Source organism: Cynocephalus volans, chromosome 8 (assembly GCF_027409185.1).
Source record: "Cynocephalus volans isolate mCynVol1 chromosome 8, mCynVol1.pri, whole genome shotgun sequence".
Lineage (NCBI taxonomy): Eukaryota > Metazoa > Chordata > Mammalia > Dermoptera > Cynocephalidae > Cynocephalus > Cynocephalus volans.
In genome coordinates, this window is record NC_084467.1 from 106,035,983 (window position 1) to 106,057,085 (window position 21,103).

General features: G+C 38.1%; 1 protein-coding gene across 1 annotated transcript in view; it reads right to left on the minus strand.

The window, feature by feature from the left end:
- Nucleotides 1-21,103, minus strand: part of NOTCH2 (notch receptor 2) — a 137,372-nt gene that overhangs the window by 22,354 nt on the left and 93,915 nt on the right. Inside the window, exons 12-19 of the mRNA XM_063104308.1 lie at nucleotides 17,571-17,681; nucleotides 13,472-13,664; nucleotides 11,947-12,092; nucleotides 10,350-10,463; nucleotides 8,030-8,149; nucleotides 7,457-7,609; nucleotides 2,235-2,463; nucleotides 1,299-1,500 (exon numbers count right to left, since the gene is read on the minus strand). Coding sequence (XP_062960378.1) covers nucleotides 1,299-1,500; nucleotides 2,235-2,463; nucleotides 7,457-7,609; nucleotides 8,030-8,149; nucleotides 10,350-10,463; nucleotides 11,947-12,092; nucleotides 13,472-13,664; nucleotides 17,571-17,681 — 1,268 coding nt within the window. The remainder of the gene's footprint in view (nucleotides 1-1,298; nucleotides 1,501-2,234; nucleotides 2,464-7,456; nucleotides 7,610-8,029; nucleotides 8,150-10,349; nucleotides 10,464-11,946; nucleotides 12,093-13,471; nucleotides 13,665-17,570; nucleotides 17,682-21,103) is intronic.

Below are 21,103 nucleotides of genomic sequence, written 5' to 3' on the forward strand. Positions count from 1 at the left end.
AGTTCTTGCCACAGAAGCTTAAGAATTCAAGGAAACCCAATAGGTGCAATTATTCCCAATGCTCTAGGCATGATTATGTCTACATATATGACCACCTTGTGGGGCTGGAAAGAGAGTTAAACTGCCAGACAGGCCCATACGCCCTGTGTGGATTCTGTGTGCGAAATCCGCATGGGCTTGACCAAATCTGTCTGTGATGAATGTGGGTAAAAAGACTTAAAGCCTGTTAATAGACCTAAAACTGTCAAAGAAGCTTATTTTGAAGGGCAGATGATCAGGCTTATGAAAAATGTGAGGCAAATAGGACTGATCCCTTTCATCTTTTTTTTTTGCAGCTGGCCAGTATGGGGATCCGAACCTTTGACCCTGGTGTTATCAGCACCACACTCTACCAAGTGAGCTAACCGGGCAGCCCTTCACCACCTTCTTTATTCACACAGAGTGGCTTGGTCCCCTGGGAAAAAGGCCACACTGACAATGCAGACTGTTTGCTGGAAGAAGGGGACAGTGGAGAAAGGGAAAAATGTTTCTACAGTTCTTCCAATCTACATGGTGGTAATGAGCAGGAACCTAACAAACAATGCTCTCTGGATCCACAGAATCAGCAACCAACTACTTAATATGTGGAGGAGGTTTTTTGCATGTCCAATAAAGTCAAAGCCTTAGTGAAGTGTACCCCTGTATGTCATGGTATTTTTTGCCATTTATTCCTAAGTTCTTTGGAGTTCTGTTATTTTATCATTATTCAGAGATGAAATAGCATAAAACTAAACACAATGCTGTTTGGCATGCAACCTTGGGAAAGTTACTTTGCCCTCTGGAGCTCAGTTTCTTCTACAAAATAAAAGGTTAAACTAGTCACCTAGGTCACCTAGGAGGACTCTTTCCATCCTAAGATTCTATGAAAATGTGTATTTATATATTTGAATTTAAAAGATATATAAACAGTTTGGTTTTGAGGTGTTGCAAGACATGATAATTATTATTATCATTATCTCCTTAAATGTTGCATTTGACCTTTAAAATTTTTTTTACTCATTATTCTCTCCATTTCTGTGTTTCCAATTTTAAAAATATCGATGGGCTTATTTTTCATATATATATTTCTGCAGTTCTTGGTTAGCCTCTTGGTTTGTTAATGTGTATCATATTACCTGTTTCACCATTTTGGATTTATCTCAGGGACACTCCTGACATCCACAATTTTCTCTTTTAGAAGGGGCTTATCCTGCCTAGAAAGGGAATAGGTATAATACTCAGCTGCTCTAGGAGAACTGAGGAAATACAAAGAAAGTTACCTGACAGTTTTTCCCAGTATAGCCCAAGGAGCAGATGCAGCGGTAGGTACCCAGGCCATCAATACATGTTCCCTCATTCAGGCATGGATGAGAGTTGCATTCATCGATCTTGTGGACGCAGAAGGGACCAGTGAAACCCACAGGGCACAAGCAAGAGAAGGAATTAATCCCATCGACACATGTGCCACTATTGAAACAGGAGCTAAGGAGCAAACAGGGAGAGCAACATCAGCTATGTAATCTGGTTCCTTTGACCTACTATTTGAAAAGCAAATACCCCTAAGCATGCCAAACTCCTATATCTAGTAAATGTTATTTTCTTTCAAACCTGACTGGGTACCAGAAGCCCTGAGTGCCAACTTCTTTTCTACAACCAAAAAGTTTAGGAGTATTTAAAAGTCTGAGCTTACTATAGATTCATAGAGAAGGTAAAGTTTTAAAGGTTTTACCCAGTCCTTCTCTGGTTTTCCAGGTATCATCTTCCATTTTATCCCTAAGTCAATTTAATTTATATGACAAGTGCTAAATAAATAGCTTTTCACTCTGTGTTCATAATATAATAAAAATAAAAGAAAAAAACCTCTCAGAAATTATTTAAAGACTCGTAACAAATCTGCAAAGAAATAGGAATTTTTAGATCTACTGTCAACTAAAATTAACATGGACCAAGGGGAGAACAGAATTATAGTTCTTTCCATTTCCTAAGCATGAAATAAATGCTGATCCCTCCCGCTAAGCTTTTCAACCTCTGACCGTGGACCTTCTAATGTATGTTTATCAAGAATCAGGAACTGAGCTATAGGAGATGATTGTGGCGTAGGACCCAAGTGAATGCCTCATCCCTGCCCCACAATCCTAGCATTGTGCTCTGAAGTTTCCTCCCCTTTCTCCCTTTTTCCCATAAGACATTGATGCCCGAGTACGTGGGTGGCTCACCTGTCAGTGCACTCATCGATGTTGTTCTCACAGTGGACTCCATCAAATCCCGCCTGGCACTTGCAAGTGTAACTGTTGACATAGTCAGAGCAGGTCCCTCCATTCTTACAGGGTTCACTCAGACATTCATTCATGTCTGTCTCGCACTTATCCCCAACGAAGCCCGGAAGGCAGAGGCAGGAGAAAGTATTCACTCCATCCACACAGGAACCTCCATTCTGGCAAGGATCTAGGCCATTATTCAGGAGTTAGAGCTCTGAACAGCAGCTTCGATTTAGTATTAGACTCACAAAGGTGAATAACCGGAACTAAGTCATGCTCAGGGCAGCATAATTCTGACTTTTTATATTTGATCACTTTATGTCTATTTTGCACTGACACCCCATTTATGAAAATAAATTCAATACATGACTAAATTTTTAACCTGTCTGATAATCAAGATAAACCATCTATCCTCCACACATTTGCAAATCAAATGTGCCCCAACACACAGAATATCAGGAATAACAATCGATATTTTCAAAAGGTATGTGCGATGGTATAGGTAGAGGAGGACAGAATATATATATTCATTTTGTTCCGGGCACATTATATAAATTAATCCTCATCCTGTGCTTCTCTCTCTCTGTCTCTCTGTCTCTCTGTCTGTCTGTCTGTCTCTCTCTCTCTCTCTCTCTCTCTTAGAATTAGGTAGCCTTAGGAAACAAAGAATTTAAAAATTTTAAACATCATATAGCTTGATCTTAGAACACTTTACACTCATAGCAATTAATCAACAAATTTTGAGCTATGATCATGCCATGCCATAGCCCTCTACAATATAGACAGCATACAAATCAGAACAAGAAAAACAAGATGTAGCCACTGCTCTTAAGGATTTTAAAATACAATTGCAAAGACAGGTCATAAATGTAAAAAGAAAACTAAACACTAAAGGATAATGTAGTCCTTATTTTATTAGACAGATATTTAACATATCTTATTCATCTGTTAAACTAATTCCATTCTAAGACTCATCTGCAGTCTCTATTAGAGCAATTATAAAAATTATTTTATTCCTTCTCAACCACCGTACACAGCTACTATAATTTCCATAGCATCTTACAGGAAACCCACCATAATTTACAGAATTGTTTTAAACTCATTGTAAATATTGCTGGTCTCACTTCATGAAGAAAAGAAATTTTAATACTGAACATTTCTGACTGACATACTAATGAATGGGAGAAAGGAATCCAAATAGTTTGACTCCACTTCCTAAAAGTTCTCCATCAATTGTACTTTGAACTATGGTTTTTTTCACTATTCGTCACACATTGTTAAAATTTTTTGTCTACATGTCTTTCTCCCCTAACAGACTGTGAGCTTCATTAGTCATAAGCTTACTAGGTCTTATTTATCTTGGTATGGCCAGCATCTAGCATGGTGCCCTCCTATAAAAATTTTAAATTATAGAGACTGTTAATTAAGGTGCCATTATTCTTAATTCGTTGTGATAATCTCATTCGAAGTTTGATGATTTAACCACTACACAAGTAATTGAGGACTGATCAGTACACACATGCGATAAAACTATTTAGACTAGGGGAAGAACTACCAGAAAGAAGTAGGCAGAATAATCCCTAGAGTTTTCACTGGGCTGAGAATAGCTTATGTTCCTTCAGTCAGAATGAAAAAGCATGTGCAACACTGAGTAGAGTCCTAAGGGAGTACTGTCTTAGTGGTGAGCAACATTAGCCCTAGACTAAAGGCTGTTTTGGACCCATCTAACAAACCCTGAAGTAAGGACTCAAAAGGATTAAACTGTTTCCAAATAACTGAGTCCCTCAACAAATCTCAAAATACTGAATATACATATATATATTTATATTTATATATATTTTATGCATATATTCATATATATATATTTAATTCAGCCTGTAATAATGTAAAAGTGACAATGTCTAGCACCCAATCAAAAACTACCATGCCAGCAAAGAAGCAGGAAATGCAAATCATAATGAGTGAAAAAATCATGAATAAAAACACCCAGGAATTTCCCACATGGTAAGGACAATAAAATAACTATTGTCAACTATAAAACAACTATATTCCATATGTTCAAGAAGGGAAAAAAACCATGAACATGACAAGGAGAAAGATAAAAGTTGTAAGAAAGATTCAAGTGGAACTTCTAGAGATAAAAATACAATATCTGAGGGGAAAAAATATACTGAATAGGATTAACAACAAAAAAAGACACTACAGAGGAAACAAGTAGTGAACTTAAAAATATAGCAAGATATCTTCAATAGTAAAATAATCTAAAATGAAGCACTGTGGGGGAAAAAGAACACTAAAAAAGAAAAAAAAAAAATTGGTGACCAGAGGGACAACTTCAGGCAGCCTAACAGATGTATAACCAATTTGGGGTTTTTTGTTGTTTTTTTTTTAAATTTTTATTTTGTCGATATACAATGTGGTTGATTATTGTGGCCCATCACCGAAACCTCCCTCCCTCCTCCCTCCCCTCCCTCCCACCCAACAATGTCCTTTCTGTTTGCTTGTCGTATCAACTTCAAGGAATTGTAGTTGTGATGTATAACCAATTTGAATTAATAACATTTATAGAATACGCCATCAAAAAAAACACACACACACACACACAACAAAATAGACATTCTTCTCTCTCAAAGACAGAAGAGGCAAATTACCAATATCAGAAATAAGAGAAAGAAAATCATCACAGATCTTATAGACATTAAAATTACAATAAGGGAATATTATGAACAACTCTACACCTATAAATTTGAGAACATGGACACATTAGACTAATTCTTTGAAAGACACATATTACCAAAACTCAATCAAAAACAGCTTGTAGAGCTGGAACGAGGACAATGTGATTACAGAGGGTGGGGCAGAGAGATCCAACACTGCTGGCTTTGAAGACAGAGGAAGGGGGCCAAGAAACAATGAGTGCAGCAGCTTCAGGAATCTGGAAAAGGCAACTGTATGCATTAAAAGAATTAATGTGTAGTTAAAAACTTTCCCAGAAAGAAGATTCTATGGCTGGATGTTTGGAAGAAATAGATACCAATTATACACAAACTATTCCAAAAAACAGAATAGAAGGGAACTCTTACTGATTTGTTCTGTGAGGCCAGCTTTGCCTTTCTATCAAAACCAGGCAAAAATAGTAAAGAAAACTGAAGAACAATATCTGAACACAGATAAAAAAATCCTTTAAAAAATTTTGGCAAATCAAATCCAAAAATATATAAAAGGGATAATTAATCATAATCAAGGGGAATTTATCCCAGGAAATTAAGATTAGCTTAACATTTAATAATTCACTTATATTAAAATAACAAAAAAAAAATGATAGCATCATCTCAACAGATGTAGAGAAATCATTTGAAAAAAACATCAACAGTCATTCATTATAAAAAGAAAAAAAAACTCTCAACAAACCATAAGTACAAGGTAAATCCCTCAATTTGATAAAGGGAATCTATGGAAAAACCTACAGGTAACATCTTACTTAATGATGAAAGACTACAAGCCTTTCAAAGCCCTAAGATCAAAAACAAGGCAAGATTGGCTTCTCTCACTACTTCTACTCTTCATTTACTGATGGTCCTAGCCAGTATAACTATGCAAGAAAAATTTTAAAATAGTACAAAGATTTGAAAAATAACTAAAAAGCATAAAGGTTGTCTTTATTTATAGATAACATGATTGTCTCTGTAGAAAATCCTAGAAATCTAAACTAATCTAGAATAACCTAGGAACATAGAACTAAATGAGTTTGGTATTACAAAAGAAAATCAGTCTTGACTTTTAACTATATGTAAAAATTAACTCAAAATACCACATAGACTAAAGGTAAGAGCTAAAAGTACAAAACATTTAGAAGACATCATAGGAGATAAACCTCAGCGACTTTGTATTATGCAAATATTTGTTAACAAGATACATGAAGAAAGGACTATAAAAGAAAAATATCAGTGCACTGGATTTTGCAAACATTAAAATCTTTCTCTTCAAAAGAAAATCAAAAGATATATATTGAGAGGAAACAGTTGTACAGCAAATATCTGACAAAAAAATGCCTATCTAGAATAAAAAGAACTTTTTCAACTCAATAAGAACCCAATTTTTTCACACATGCAAAAGATTTGAATAGACATTTCACGAAAGAAGACATGCAGATGGTCAAAAAGCACATGAAAAGATGCTCAACATCATTAGTAAACAATGGAAATCAAAACCACGATGAGGTACCACTATTCACCCACTAGAGGAACTAAAATTAAAATGATTAATATTAGCAATTGTTCCTGAATATGTAGTTCAACCAGAACTTTCATACAATTTGTGTGGAAATGAAAATGATATAACCATCTTGAAAAACATTTTGGCAATTTCTTAAAAAGTTAAACACTTACTGCATGACTCACCTACTCCACTCATGATTTCATTTCTTTTGAATTAAAACTTATATGTCCACACAAAGACTCGTTCATAGCAGCTTTATTTGTAATACCCCAAAACTGGAATAAACCAAGTGGCCACCAACTAGTGAGCTGTAGTATATCCATATAATGGAATGCTATGCAGCAATAAGACAGAATGAACTACTGATATAAAGAACAACACAACCAGTCTCAAATATCATGTTGAGTGAAACAAGTTAGAATACCCCTCCAAAATGAGTATGCTTATATGACTGCATTTATATAAAATGGTAAAAAATGTCAACTAATCTATAGTGACAGAGTATAGATCTGTGGTTGTATGGGAAAAGGCCGTAGGAGGAAGAATAAATTACAAAGGGAAGTAGATAATTTTAGGGAGATAAATCAGTTCATAATTTTGGGTGATGGTTTCAGTTTTCATATGTCAAAATTTGTCAAAATGTACACTTAAAATATTTGCATTTTATTATATGTTAATTATACCTCAATAAATCTGTTTTTTATAAAAAGCCTACCAAAACATTGTGCCCACTTTGTCAACATCCAAAAATTAAGGTGAATGCTTTAAAGAAATTCCATTGCCTCAACTCCTAAAGACACTAGCTTCGAAAGGAAGACTTAGAAACACTTCTGTTAAACATACTCAATACATGACTGATGTGGTCAGTGTCAGCGTGAGAGGCAGCAGCCTCCTCTAGGCTCTCTCTGCTCCCCGTGTGCTTTCCTCTCACTCAGGGGTATAGAAGCTGCTGGCATACTCACTGGCAAGGCAGTCATCGATGTCCTCCTCACAGTCCATACCACTGAAGCCTGGAGGACACTCACACATGTAGCTGCCCTGGGTGTTATGGCAGAGACCGTGGTTCAGGCAAGGCTTGGAGATACACTCATCAATGTCAATTGTACATCGCTGACCTAGAAACACAAGGGCAATAAATAACCTAGTCTTTGGAAGCTGATTTCCACAGAAATCTAGGTAGGGCCTGAGCTTTGTTGGTGTGGATGGGGCTGCTCCTAAGACACGGTTGGTCTCCTGCTTTAGGAAGTCCCAAGAAGGCTTCTGTGACCCTAGGAAGTTGCTGCCACGGTGCTAAAATTCCCTGTAGAAAGAACGCTCAGGTTGGAGTCTTCTAGCCGCTAGGGGGCCCCAAAGACATGGACAACCAAAGGGCTTTCTAAGCCATTCCAGTTTGCAGTTCCTGCGCAAAGGCTGTGTTCCTGACAAAGATGGGCAGGCCTCAGTAGACCAGGGCTTACCATGTCCTCTGCTGACCTGACCACTCTCTTTAAAGTTCAGAATGCATGTTCTTGGCTTCTCCACACCCATGTGGTTACCTTGCCAGCCAGGAGCACACAAGCAGGTGTAACTCTCAAAATTTGGTGCCTCTTTGCAAACAGCAGCATTCTCACACGGGTTTGGGGAACAGGGAGCCAATAAAGTCTGACAATTCTTGCCTGGAAAGAAAATGACAGAGTTTATGATAGAGAACTAGCCAAGAAAACAAGAATTTCCCCAAACTATACCAAAGATGTTCTTAGAATTCAAGTCCAAAGTAGTGCTTAAGAGGCTTTGGAATCTGAGAGACTCATGGTCCTTTCAGTCTTGGCTCTGACGTAGCTGACTGTGTGACCTTGGGCATTTTATTTATCTTCTCTGAGCCTTCCCTATAAATAAGAAGGAAATTGTGATAGCATGTAACTCACAGAGGATATCTGAGGAGTGAATGATAAAATGCACACAAAGTCCTTATTACCACAGAGCCTAGCACACAGAGTGGGCACTCAACTACTGTTGGGTTGCTATGATCTTGACTGTTATTATCATGAGTGGTTACAGGGATTTGAACACCTGCATCAGTCAGGTGTGGTAGTTTCTGCATCTCCATAGCTAAGACTCTGCTACTCAGCTTAACCACACAGATCCACCTTTGCATGAGCAGGAAAGAAGCAGCAGTATGGTCTCCTGCTCCTCACAGCCTCTGCAGACCTGTTCCAGAAGAGAATGGGGTTGACAGAAGGCCCATCGCTGGTGGGAACAGTGACATAATTCTTTTTGCGAGGTAACCTGTCTCCTTCTACTAATATCAGTACAACACTGACATCTGCCCAGTACTTCCCACCTGAGTATGTTAAATATGTTTGTAGCAACAAAATTAAATATGAATGCTTTTATTAAAATTCGATGAGGTTAATTTTAAAGTGAAATTACAACTAACTCAACTTTAAATTTCATCCTAAAATTTTATATTCAGAAAGGAAAACAAAATTACCAGAACTTTTCACCAGAATAGTCCCAACCCATTTTTAATAGGTCTGGGCAGAATAGCAGCTTACAGGGGAAAGTAATACTGCTTAGTTCCCTTATGCTGGGCAAACTCAACAAAGCTTAGAACCCCTAGCCACACTCAGAAGTAAATTGTTAATCTGTGTAGTCTTTTGGTCAGATACAATTTCTTCAAGGTCATGCATGGTAAATTCTTTAATTGGGATATGTCTCTAAAGAAAACCTAACAGTCAGCCAGCATATAGTCACATATCCTTAGTGTATCACTATGGGATGACATTATTTATATTGCCTTTGTCTATAGGGACCTCCTAAAACTCTGATTTTATGAACCAGGCTGATTAACACAATATCTCTCCATTAACATTTCTTCTAAAGAGGAACAAAGGTAACAATGCAGTTTCAAGTCTTTCAGTATCACAGTCATGCTTGGAGCCATTCTGCTCTTCTACACAGATTAGAGTCACTATTACCAGCAACTAGAAACAACCCCAGACTCCAGGGGAGTGTTAACTCAGCCATGCTCCTGCCTGCATGCTGCACACTAGTGAAAGAGGCAAAGCCATTAGCCATGTCTCTGTTGTATTCCCACAGAAGAAGAAAATAGATGACAAGGAGGTAAACAAGCCATACAAATACAACCAATCACAAGATGGCAACAGTTAGACAGGAGAAAGTGAAGAAATGTCCACACCTACCACCAGAGACAGAGAACACCTAATGTGAAGTGAAGTCACATCTATGTCTTCTATGTCTTCTACATGTGTAATAACCACCCAAGAAGAACACCGAGTGAGACATAGCGGTACTGAATGTGAGGAAAAGAATGGCAGTTAAGAGGAAAAGCTTTGGATTCAGAGACTTACAGGCAAATCTTAGATCTACCACTTCCCTATGTGAGCTTGAGCAAGTGAGCTCCCTTTGCCTCAGCCTCCCCATGTATAAAATGGTGATAGAAACTACTACATTGTAGAATTATTGAGGACTAGATTAAATAATCCAAAGTTAAAAAGTGTCTGGCACATAGTAAATTACCAATAAATAGTAGTTGTGTTATTGAAACTAAGATATAAATAGCACTGGGTCCATTCAAATGATGGACTAAACCACAAACTATGCCCAAGGTTTCTACCACATATAATTTGAAAACATTTCAAACCCTAAAGTACAAAGATGGCAAATGACAGCCCACCACTTCATCTTGGGAGTCCACAACATCTTCTCAAAGCTCAAGATTCAGTGAGGGCAGTAAGCACAACCAGGACACGATCACTGCAGCAGCAGCACTGCTCCATAGACGGGGCATTGGAGACGCTTGCACTGAAAAGGTGAGGCCAAGCCTCAGGGCCCTGTGGACACTGCGGGACCCACCTGTGTATGGCAGCATACAGTGGCAAGTGTAGCCACTGATGTCATCAAAGCAGGTTCCTTGGTTCAGGCACGGATTTGAAGCACATTCATCAATATTCACCTGGCAGTTGTGCCCTGTAGACAGAAAGGGGGAAAACCCAAACACAGAGTGAAAACTTCTGTCAGCTTCCTTATTATCTCAAATACTAACAAATTCTCTTGCTGGCAAAAATTAAACATCTCAGAAGTTGCATTCATTTCTTCAGGCCACTGGAACACCTGTTCATTCTTTTCAGCCACAAGTCCCTGAAAGTCAGTAAATGGTCAATCAGTCAAGAAGACAAATGGAAAAACAATCTATTGTAATGGTCTGAAAGCCTAACGCTCTTCCAAATACCAGTGACTTCTCAATAATGGACCGAGAACTTCAAAAGCCTGTTGGTTCATTTAAACATGTCCTTTGTATACAAAGTTCCTAGTAGGGAAAAGGAAGAATGTCTTTGAATACATTAATCGAAGCCTCTTGTTTATGACCGCTCTTCATTTGCACAGTCTCTACCATCAATCTGGTACTTCCTGAAGTCACAAAGCTGTTTTCTCCTGAATCAAGGCATGAAATCTACTCCCACTAAGAGAAGGAGAAAACTAATGAAGGACTAGTGGGAATAGGATAGTACCCAAATACTGCACACATTTTCATCTTCAATAGGGCCTGGCACAGAGCCTTAAAATAGAGAAACTATAGCACTGTGAAAAAGAAAATGATGGTGTAGGAGCATAGAGGTCTGGGTTTAAGTTGTACTCCGCCACTCACTGGGCATACAGCTTTGGGTTTTATTTTTTATTTTGCTTATTGATAAGCAAGTCTCAATGAGATAAAGAAATAAAAGTGCTTTTAAATCTATAAGTAATGCAATATATCAGAAAATTAATGACTGAAATATGGTCTCCAAAAATTTTCAAGAAATCAAATAAAGTGGCTCTAAAACATACTGATGTATCTCAATAGCCTGGCACAATCTTTGAGTGGCTAAATGAATAAGTGAATAGATGAGTGCAAACGATTTACCCTTACATTTGTCTCCTGTGTGTTTCAATGGTAGAAATACAAGTGACAACTCAAAAAAAGATTTTACACAATTCCCACTACAATGCATTTTTCCAGAAGACCACAGGTGACTAAGTATCTTAAGAATATCTCCATGAGTAAAAGTGTTTGTTGGAAGGGTTCTGAACACATGGATTCTTCCATATTATTGCTATCATAACTACAATAAGCACAATATTTTCATTCTACTTCCATATATCTATTTAAATTGTCATAGAATCAAACCTGGACCAAGAAGCTTACAATTAGACACTTGTCCAAAGCTGTTTACGTGGAGTCTTAACTGTTCATCTTAAATATTACCTTTTCAGTACCTCACCTCTCTGCTACACTGAAGGTAGAAATTATACCTACTCATGGTTTTATTCCTCAAGTGTCTTATAAATACTAATTGCTCAAAATGTTTGCTATATGAATGAACCAAAAACAGAAAGGGAAACAAAGAAGTGAGTCAAGCAGTATGCAACAAGACGACAAAGAACAGATAGAAAGCTGTACTTATGTTTTTACCTTTAAAGCCCTTCTTGCAAGTACACCTGTATCCATTCACCAGATTGTCACAAGTTCCTCCATTCTGGCATGGGTTGGAAAGACATTCATTTTTGTCCAGTTCACAGTTGATGCCAACCCAGCCTGCATCACAGAGGCACTTATATCTGAAAGAAGACAGAATTTTTGACTGTGGGAGGTACGAGTATATGACTGAGTCACAGAGCGAAATACAGGAGTTGGTGACAAAATGAGGAGACAGAGGAGCTCATAGGTAAGCTAATCTCATTTCTACTCTTCTGTGGACCCATACTTGAATCACCTTGCACAAGGCATGAATCATGTGGGTTCAGCTGGTGTATCCAGTAATGAGACCTACATGGTGCTTCTCTGGCTTTACCAAGAAGCTAGTAAAATTAATTAATTACAATGAAATTTCATATGTAAACAATGGTTTATACAATATACTGGGCCAATCTGAAGGAAACAATAACATGGATAAATCTGCACACTTATTTTATTATACATAAAACTAAAGTAAAGGAAACCTCAGGATATGACTTGTTTCTGGTGCAGAATAAAGACCTAGAAAACAGGTCACCATCAGGGACTCTAAGCCACTCTGCATAGCTCCTAGGATATCTACACCTGAGTCATGCTTTGTTCTGACCTGAAACCCTCCCTGCCTCACAAAGCACCTAAGATACTGAGCAGGAAAAGGCACAAGAATGAAAGTATTTGAAATATACACATAATCCCCAATTTGAATATCATTAGCACTTAGAATCTGCTAATCAGGAGATGATGGTCTCCTCATGTGGATATCTTTAAGAAAAATGTAGATGGGTAGTGATGCTTTGAAGGCTGCCATACTCTGAAAAAGTTCATTTTGAAAATAACTTTATTTCCCATTTATCTCTAACACTCTTCATTCTTTCACCTTTTAGAAGTTTAGCAAATGGCAATGCCCAAAGCTCTGTCCATGGCAAGCCCAGCAAAAGAATAAGAGCATCTCACAGGATCTAAGGTCATATTCTGTGATTCTAGAAAATTACCAACACATCACATAACTCTGAGGGGCTTGCAAACTGAAAATGTTGTATCAAGACCACATCTAAAGTTGGTTGAATCAGCTCTACTTCAGAGTACACACAGGTACTGTGACAGAAGAGAGCTGAGCTACGTTTAAGCAGGGGAAAAACCCAAAGATTAGAACATCCCTCAGAACTCAATCCTAAAATAAGTACTAAAAACACAATTGCCAAGACATAAAATAAGCCTGGACTTCTCCCATGAGGTCTTTGCTGATTACCTATGTAAGGGAGATATTCCTCCTTATTTTCACCTAAGTCTTCAGTCATTTGAAGGTAGGGTCCAGATTCCATGGATGAAGTGGTGATTCAGAAGGCTTGGATGTAGACTACCAAAGTCTTCAGCCAAGCCTCAGCTCAAGTCCTCAACTGACTTCAGGCTAGTGCAAGTACCAAACACCAACTGGCTTGACAATAGGTCAATAAGAAACTATTCACACATGGCAGCTACTCACCCACTGAGGCCCCCGGTACAGTTTCCATGGATGCAGGGATTGCTCAGGCACTCATTCACCTGTGAGTAGCAGCTGGGGTGATGGGGCCCCTCAGGGCATATACAACGGAAACCATTCACATCGTTGATGCAAGTTGCTCCTTTGCGACAGGGATTGGAGGCACATTCATCAATGTCAATGTTACATCTCTGCCCTGTAGAGAAGGGAGACAGCGTTACTCACATCCCAAATGCCTAGGGAACAGACCCAGAACTATGAGACATATTATGTTGACACACTTCATTTACACAGGCTATAAGGTGTCTTGGGGCATCAAATGTCAAGATTTAACGAATAAGACATCCAATAGCACTTAATGCACTGCACTGAAGGAGTAAATAGCATTATCTTTTGCTAATGAAGTTAACAAAACACTGTAAAGAGTGTTGTATTTTGACATGTATTTCTTTTTCCTTCTACCTTAGAAATGGAGAAACTTCACAAGGTTTTAGAAAGAGAGGGTCAAATGTTAACAAAGATGGTTACTCCTCTTAATGCTCTTCTGAAATACACAAAGAAGTCTTCCTTAAAATGCTACTGCTGGTTTTCCACATTCATTTATTCAGTTAGTCAACCTCTTACATTTCTATGGTAAACTGCAATTAATTAGGAGGCTTAATGAATGGACTATTAAGTTAATGATTAAGTTAATTAAAAAGAAAAGCCATTTTGTTCTCATTCTTAGAGCTGTATTAACCCATATTTTCCCTCAAGAAGAGTCTCTAAGCATAATTTTATCATCCTCCGATATGTGAGAAAACAATTCAGGGTCTCTCAGTCAACAGACCAGTGGGTTCTGAAAATTTAATGCGCAAAATAGTCACTTCAAGTACTTTTTAAAATAGAGATTCCCAGGTCCCATCACCATAGATTGTGATGGTGGGGCCCAGAAAACCACATTTTCAAAATTTAGGTGGTTAAAACACTAGATTTTGAGAAATTATGTTCTAGACAATTATCATTTAACATCATCTCACAGTGTAGATGCTAGAAGTACATGAAATTGAAGAGAATATGTTCTTCCTCTTAGACATGCCCAGGACTCAATAAAGTAACACAGGGCAGTTATATGTGTTTTAACTCATTAAGTTTTGAATAACTGAGATCTAACTATATATTCCAAAATACTATGAAATTTAAAAATTACCCATAATCCTGTAGAGGAGTGGCATCAAGCAACTGCTATAAAGAAATTTATAAATTTCAAAGAATACAACGATCTGATTCAGATGAAAAACATGCATTTTCATTTAAGAAAGAGCAACCCTGCATTTAGAACAGGGCATTGCAAATGAAATAGATACACACCCCTTTAAAATATGGGTATTAACATTTTTTCACCCTCCATTGCTCTCTGAAACATTATTGGCGATTCTTCTGGTAAAGACCCATAATCTGGAAGTGGCTGCTGTTTTCCTCTTAGGTGTTTTATTAATAACTTATTTTAAAATACTATTTCCTTGGCCTCAACCACTGATTCTTTGACATGTTTGCCACAGGCACCAGGATATGAACAGAGCTCTAAAACCACAGTGCTATCCTCAGCCTGCAATCAACCCAGGGAGCATAAAAGGAAAAAGCCTTTTTATTTTTGGTCTTCTTTGCAAGCATCTCCTCAAAAGCTACTCCTCCCAAGTTTTCTTCATTGGCTTTTAACTCTTTCAGAATAAATTTTCAAGCCATCTTTATCTGAGAGTGTTTAGTGCCTCCTTGTGCAGTTTACTGTGTGGATGGACAGATGCTTCACCAGCAGGGTCCGACCCTCAGGGAGTTTCCACCAGACATCAGGTATTTCTAGTGCAAGGCCATGCACCTTGTTAGGCTTAGTAACTAGTGAAATGAGATGTTGCCCAATGTTTCCCACCCTATAGGTACTCAATAAATTAGTGTTTAATGAATGAAATCATGCTATAGTCCAAACTCTAGAGTCTGTAGTTGGATAGCAAAAGTGCTGTGTTTAAGTTCCATTCATCCAATCATCCACGCAGTACATTTACTGATTGTTTCCTTGGTGCCAGACAGTGCTTTAGACACTTGCTAAAAAGATGGTTAAGGGAGGTTCTTGCCTTCTGGGAACTCAGTCTTCTCTATGTGATTCACTAGATGAGGCCATGGGCATATCAAGCTCTACCTCTCAGTTGCCTTATTTGTTAGATGAGGACAGTAGAACTTCCTTTCTGGACCGTTATGAGCATTCAGGAAAACAATGGATATGAAGATGCTTTATAAAATTGAAAAGTAGTTTAAATTACTTACCCCCATTCAATCAAAAAGTACGAAAGAGGTCCTAGGAGAACTTAGTCTTAAACAAAAAAACAAAAAACCTCCTTCAAATTAGTCAAAGCTGTTATTAAAATGGTACGAGAAAAAGTATTAAAATAAAACAGCGGGAAGAATAAAACACCTCACATTTACTTCTCTTGAGTATATAATACCACAGGCGTCTCTGATATTTTCAGCAGCTAATTAAAAAAAAAAAACACTCTCAAACACAGAAAACAGTTCCAAGAACAGAGTACCACCCAGTAACCAAAACATTTCATTTCTTGGTTATTTAGTTTCATGCTACACCTTAAGTTTATTTTAGAATATTTTTAGCCTATGTTCCACCTCCTTGACCTTCCTGGTTTTGCTGAATGTTAAAAAGAGAAGGATTATGATTCACTGGCATTTAAAAAAAAGAAAAAAAAGTCTAGCAGAAGCCTTACATAAATTCACAAAGAAACCACACCCGGCACCTACTGGTAACACCTCTTAACCTCCCTAGGCTTTGGGTTTCTCATCAATACCACAGAAACAATAATAGCAGTGGCCATTAAGTGAGATTAGGCACTTTAGAGCCTAGCTCAAAACGAGTCTTTAATAAATGTTAGCTATTCTCTTCATACTACCCATTTAACAACAATGTGCCTACAATTCTGTCTAGCAGGGATTCTTGTGTATTAACTTGACTGCCACTTGATCTTGGAGTAACAAGTTTCAGGATACAGAAGTACATCAGGCTACTGCAGCAGTGCTGGGCAAGGGGCATGTTTCCATCATACCTGGCTTCTCAGTGATCTTTCACTGCACAGGGGTCACTGTGACCCATCTGGACCACAAACATTCCTCTCCAGTGTCCACAATCATGTCAAGCAGCAGAAAAACGCTTATGAAACAAAGCAACGTAAGTTCCTGGCAAGTGAATGGCTGATGTTCACTTCACTTGGCTCTGGCTGCCTTTTGACAGGCTCTGTCCAAAGCTCTGAAGGGCGTTTCTCACACAGGGTGCAAATGACTGCACGCTAATTATTAATGATAATATTACATTCCTGCCTGTTTGTGTGTGCACTATCCAGAAAGAGAATACACAGTGTATGAGCCCTGATGGTGCCATGAACAAATGTGTCAGGGAAGGGCTCCAGGTTTTCTCAGTAGCCTCCAGCCCTTTCTGATCAGGAGAGTAAAGATAAAGCTAATATTAGCAAATAAAGACAGAAGAGAAAATATGTGGCGTGTTTGCGTTCGTGTGTGTGTAAATGCTCTAGCTATTTATACTTTAGGAAAAGTCATATTTAAAACTATTTTAGCCATGTACTTTATTCCTCCTAGGCAGAAAGATTTCATTCATGATAGCCAAATTAGAGTTACACTCCCAAGTTCTGGCCTCATCCAACAATCTTACAGAAGAGGAAGTACCCAGAAACAACATTTAGAGTTTTCATAGAAGTTTACCTTGAGTATGGCTTTACAGAAGGCAATGACGACTGCCTGTAGAAAAACTAAGGTGGCTTTGGAAGCAACTTAACTCAAGCACAGTGACGAAAACTTAGAGTCTGTCTAGGAATTCTTTTCAGGTAGCAATGAACACGCAATCTAAAAACCCTAATGAATGAAATGTGTCATGTTTCAATTTATGAAAAGCCTATAAGACTTTCTAGGGAAGCACAGAAATAGACTTCTAACCCTCCAAAAGAGGTAAAAAAAATAGGACACATTTGAATATAAATTTTCTCTGAGGTGCCATTTTCCAAACTCATGGGGCTGAAGGAGAGGGGCCTCCCGATAAAAGGAGCATTACCTGTGAATCCTGGTGAGCAGACACAACTGTAGCGATTAATGCCATCCATACAGACTCCATGGACACAAGGGTTATTGGCACAGTCATCAAAATTAATCTCACAATTAACTCCTGCCAAGAGAACACCAAAGAGAAACCATTCAACATTTACCAAGACTTGTGATGCTTGTGATGCTGTATGTTAAGAAACTTAAGGAGATCCAGCCAAGCCTGAGCAGAATAAAGCAGCAGTTCTCAAAGTGCAGTCCACAGACTCAGGGTCTTATTAAACAAATTTAGCCATTATTTGTCTTTTTCACTGTGTTGACATTCACACTGATGGTGCCAAAGCAGCAATGGAAGTAAAGCTACTGGCATCTCACCAGGAATCAAAGCAGTGGCACCAACCTGTACTAGCAGTCATTCTCATCTTCACATGCACATGCTCACAGTTAAAACAAACAAAAATGCCAGTATCACTTAAGACTGACTTTGGTGAAGAAGTTTAAAGTTATTAATGTTTTAATTGTATTAAATCTCAAACCTCAAGAACACATCTACCATTCTGTGTGATGAAATGGGAAGGACACATAAAGAACTTCTATGGTCTGCCAAGGTGAAGAGCTGTCTCCAGGAAAAGGAGTTGTGTGGCTGTTTGAGTTGTGAGCTGAAATAGCTGCTTTCTTCATGGACCCCCATTTTAATTCCAAGAACAACTGACAGACAAACCAGGGTAACCAGACTTGAATATTTAGCAAATATTACGTGAAAGGAGTAAACCTGTTATTTCAGAAAGAACAACTGACAGTATTTTAGGCCAAAGATATAATTTGAGCTTTCAAATCAAAATTAGAGTTTTGGAACTTGTACCCATCACTGTAAGCTTGACACTGACTGTCAGCATTATGGGCTAAAGTTCAGGATAAATCTTAAAGAGTCTGGTAACTTCCTCCTGAGGTATGCTGCCTTACTCCTCCTGGTCCATTCCCCAGATGGATGGAAGAGTCTGTCTATGCTAACACAGGCTCAGTTATAGACATAAATAACTAAACAGTACAGATATATTAACTATATATCATTATTACTTTGTAAAAATACTCGTGATATTTCACTATTTATTTTATATTACTGATGTTTTCTGAGTATCACAGAAGAATACTTGGTAGTTTAAAAAGCCTAAAAATAAAACTTGGTAATAAGGAAATGAACAAAACATCCAGGAAAAAATGTAATACTTTTGATTCACTCACACTTAATGTATTAATATTTACTAAAGATAATTATGACATGAAAAACTTATTGTACCATATTATGTGCAAAGCACTCTGCTTTGCACTTCACATAGGTTTTCTCTAAGCCCCTCACCCAACCTAAAAATCTAGCTGTGTTCACCCATTTTACAGATGGCATAGCTGACTTGCACAGTGCCACAGGTAGGGCAGGACAGCTGTGATCTGCAACCTGTCTCTCTGGCTCCATAGCTCTGTATTCTTCCCACCATGCCATACTGTCTTGCTGTGACGAATGAGGTCATCCTGCCTCACTAGCCATAAATAAAGAAAGGATTTACATATCTCTTGTATACAAGTGGACACCTATAGGAGATGCTTCTAGCCCTTGATTAACAACCCTCTTTTACCCAAAATACACATAGGCAGCCCCGCCCATGAAGCCCTGGTAATCCCAAGTGACTTCAGCCCCATGTCCTTGACTTATTTGAGCAGGAACAGACACTTGAATCCAAGTGGGCTAATAATGCTGAAATTTGAATTGTGTAACCTCTGGTGTGCAAATTGCCCTGCTTCCTGCTGTTCTCTCCAATGACTTCTTATTCAGTTCTTGTTTGAAATCTGTAAGATGCTTCTGTGTGCTTTTGCTAATTCTCCTTGTTTGTTTTGTTGTTGTTTGCTTGTTTTAAATGATTCTTTAAGCTACCTCAAGTTGGCTTCTGTTACTTGAAACCACAAGAAACTTAAAACTGTTCACCATCATAAAAGCACAGATGATAGAAAGCACTGAAAGACATTCTGGGTAGTACTAGAATACTTCAAAAAGTTGATGGAAAAATGGAATTAAAAGAGAATACAAATATTTAGACCATATGATAAATGGATCAGGGATTCTTACTCTAAATCTTGAGAGTCTATTCATAATGCCTCATTTAACGGATATTCTACCCAGTTCCCTGGTACATGCCAGCTCTTTCTCCACCCATTACAGATCAACATTTCTTTATGTTGCCTATATCTCTTTGCTTTAATTCTTCAAACAGCTAGAGAAATGGATTTGGTAGGTTTCTCAGAGATTCTGGGCCTTCCTTTCCATGCTGCCTGAAGACAGCTCAGATTTATTCTTGCCTTCCTCAGTGAGAGCTACTTATACCTTGTCATCTCCATCCTCTCCAGAAAACACGCCTTATACACCCTGGCATAATGTTATAATCCCAGAGAAAACAAAGTGCTTGCCAACCCACACTCACTCATGTTTCCGGTATGTTTGTTATAATGGGAATGATAGCAAAGCCTAAAACAGCCCCTCCATTCTAAAGGCATCCATTCAATTACTTGTAAATCTCTCAAATTTCTTTTCCTACTGCAATTTCTCATGTCTGGGGACCAGCCCGGAAGCAAATTGCTTTTGGAAGTTTTCACAAAGATCTATTCAGCCCTTTCAGTGAGTTATCTAAACGTGGGGAGGGGGAAGGCATTTTCAGCTGTGAAGGCATGGGATGTTTTTCATATGCTTGAGCAATTCAAAAAGCACTCTGTTTTCAAACTTGGCATGTATGAGACCCTGGATGAAAACCAGGGCCTTTGACAAATTTGAAGAAATAGATTTGGAAGTAACAAAATAAAATGAGGGCAGTTAACCACCTCCCCTACCTCTGCCCCCTACATAGGCCATTTTCCTGAAGTCCACAATTGAGTTTTCCATAAATCAATCCTTTATATTGGCAGGTTCCCTTCTAACAAAGGCACACATTGGTTAATCTTCCACTAATATATTTTCCTTTGATCTGGGACATAGTATTTCTCTGTCCATCAACCACAGTCGTGACCATAATCATTCATTTAGTAAGTAAAATACAATAGAATGAAACCTATGAAATGCTGCTGCCTAAGAAAATCATTCAAAATCTCCCCAACAAGGAGCAGCATGTCCTCACAACTAACAAGCAGTCATTCAACCAAGGTCAGAGAACAACAATGAACTCTGTGGATGGGAAATGGCAGCTGCACATTCTACTTTATAATTACTGTGATGTGCTGCAAAGTATCTCCTCTCCCTCAGAATCCCCCAAAATGCCTAATGCCCCACCACAGACAAGTGGCAGAAGAAAAATGTCACATAAAAGACTGAACTGTGAAAGAGAAAAGAGACTATTGGAAAGAAGGAAAGAAGGAAGGATGGAAGGAATTAATTCATTGATCTGAGTTGGGTGAGTCTTAAAGAAAAAGAGAAATAAATCAAGCCACAAAGGCAAGAGGCTTTTCAATTAAAAGATATAATTTTAATTTTTGAAGTGGTATGCCTCCATTTAATCAAAAATCCAT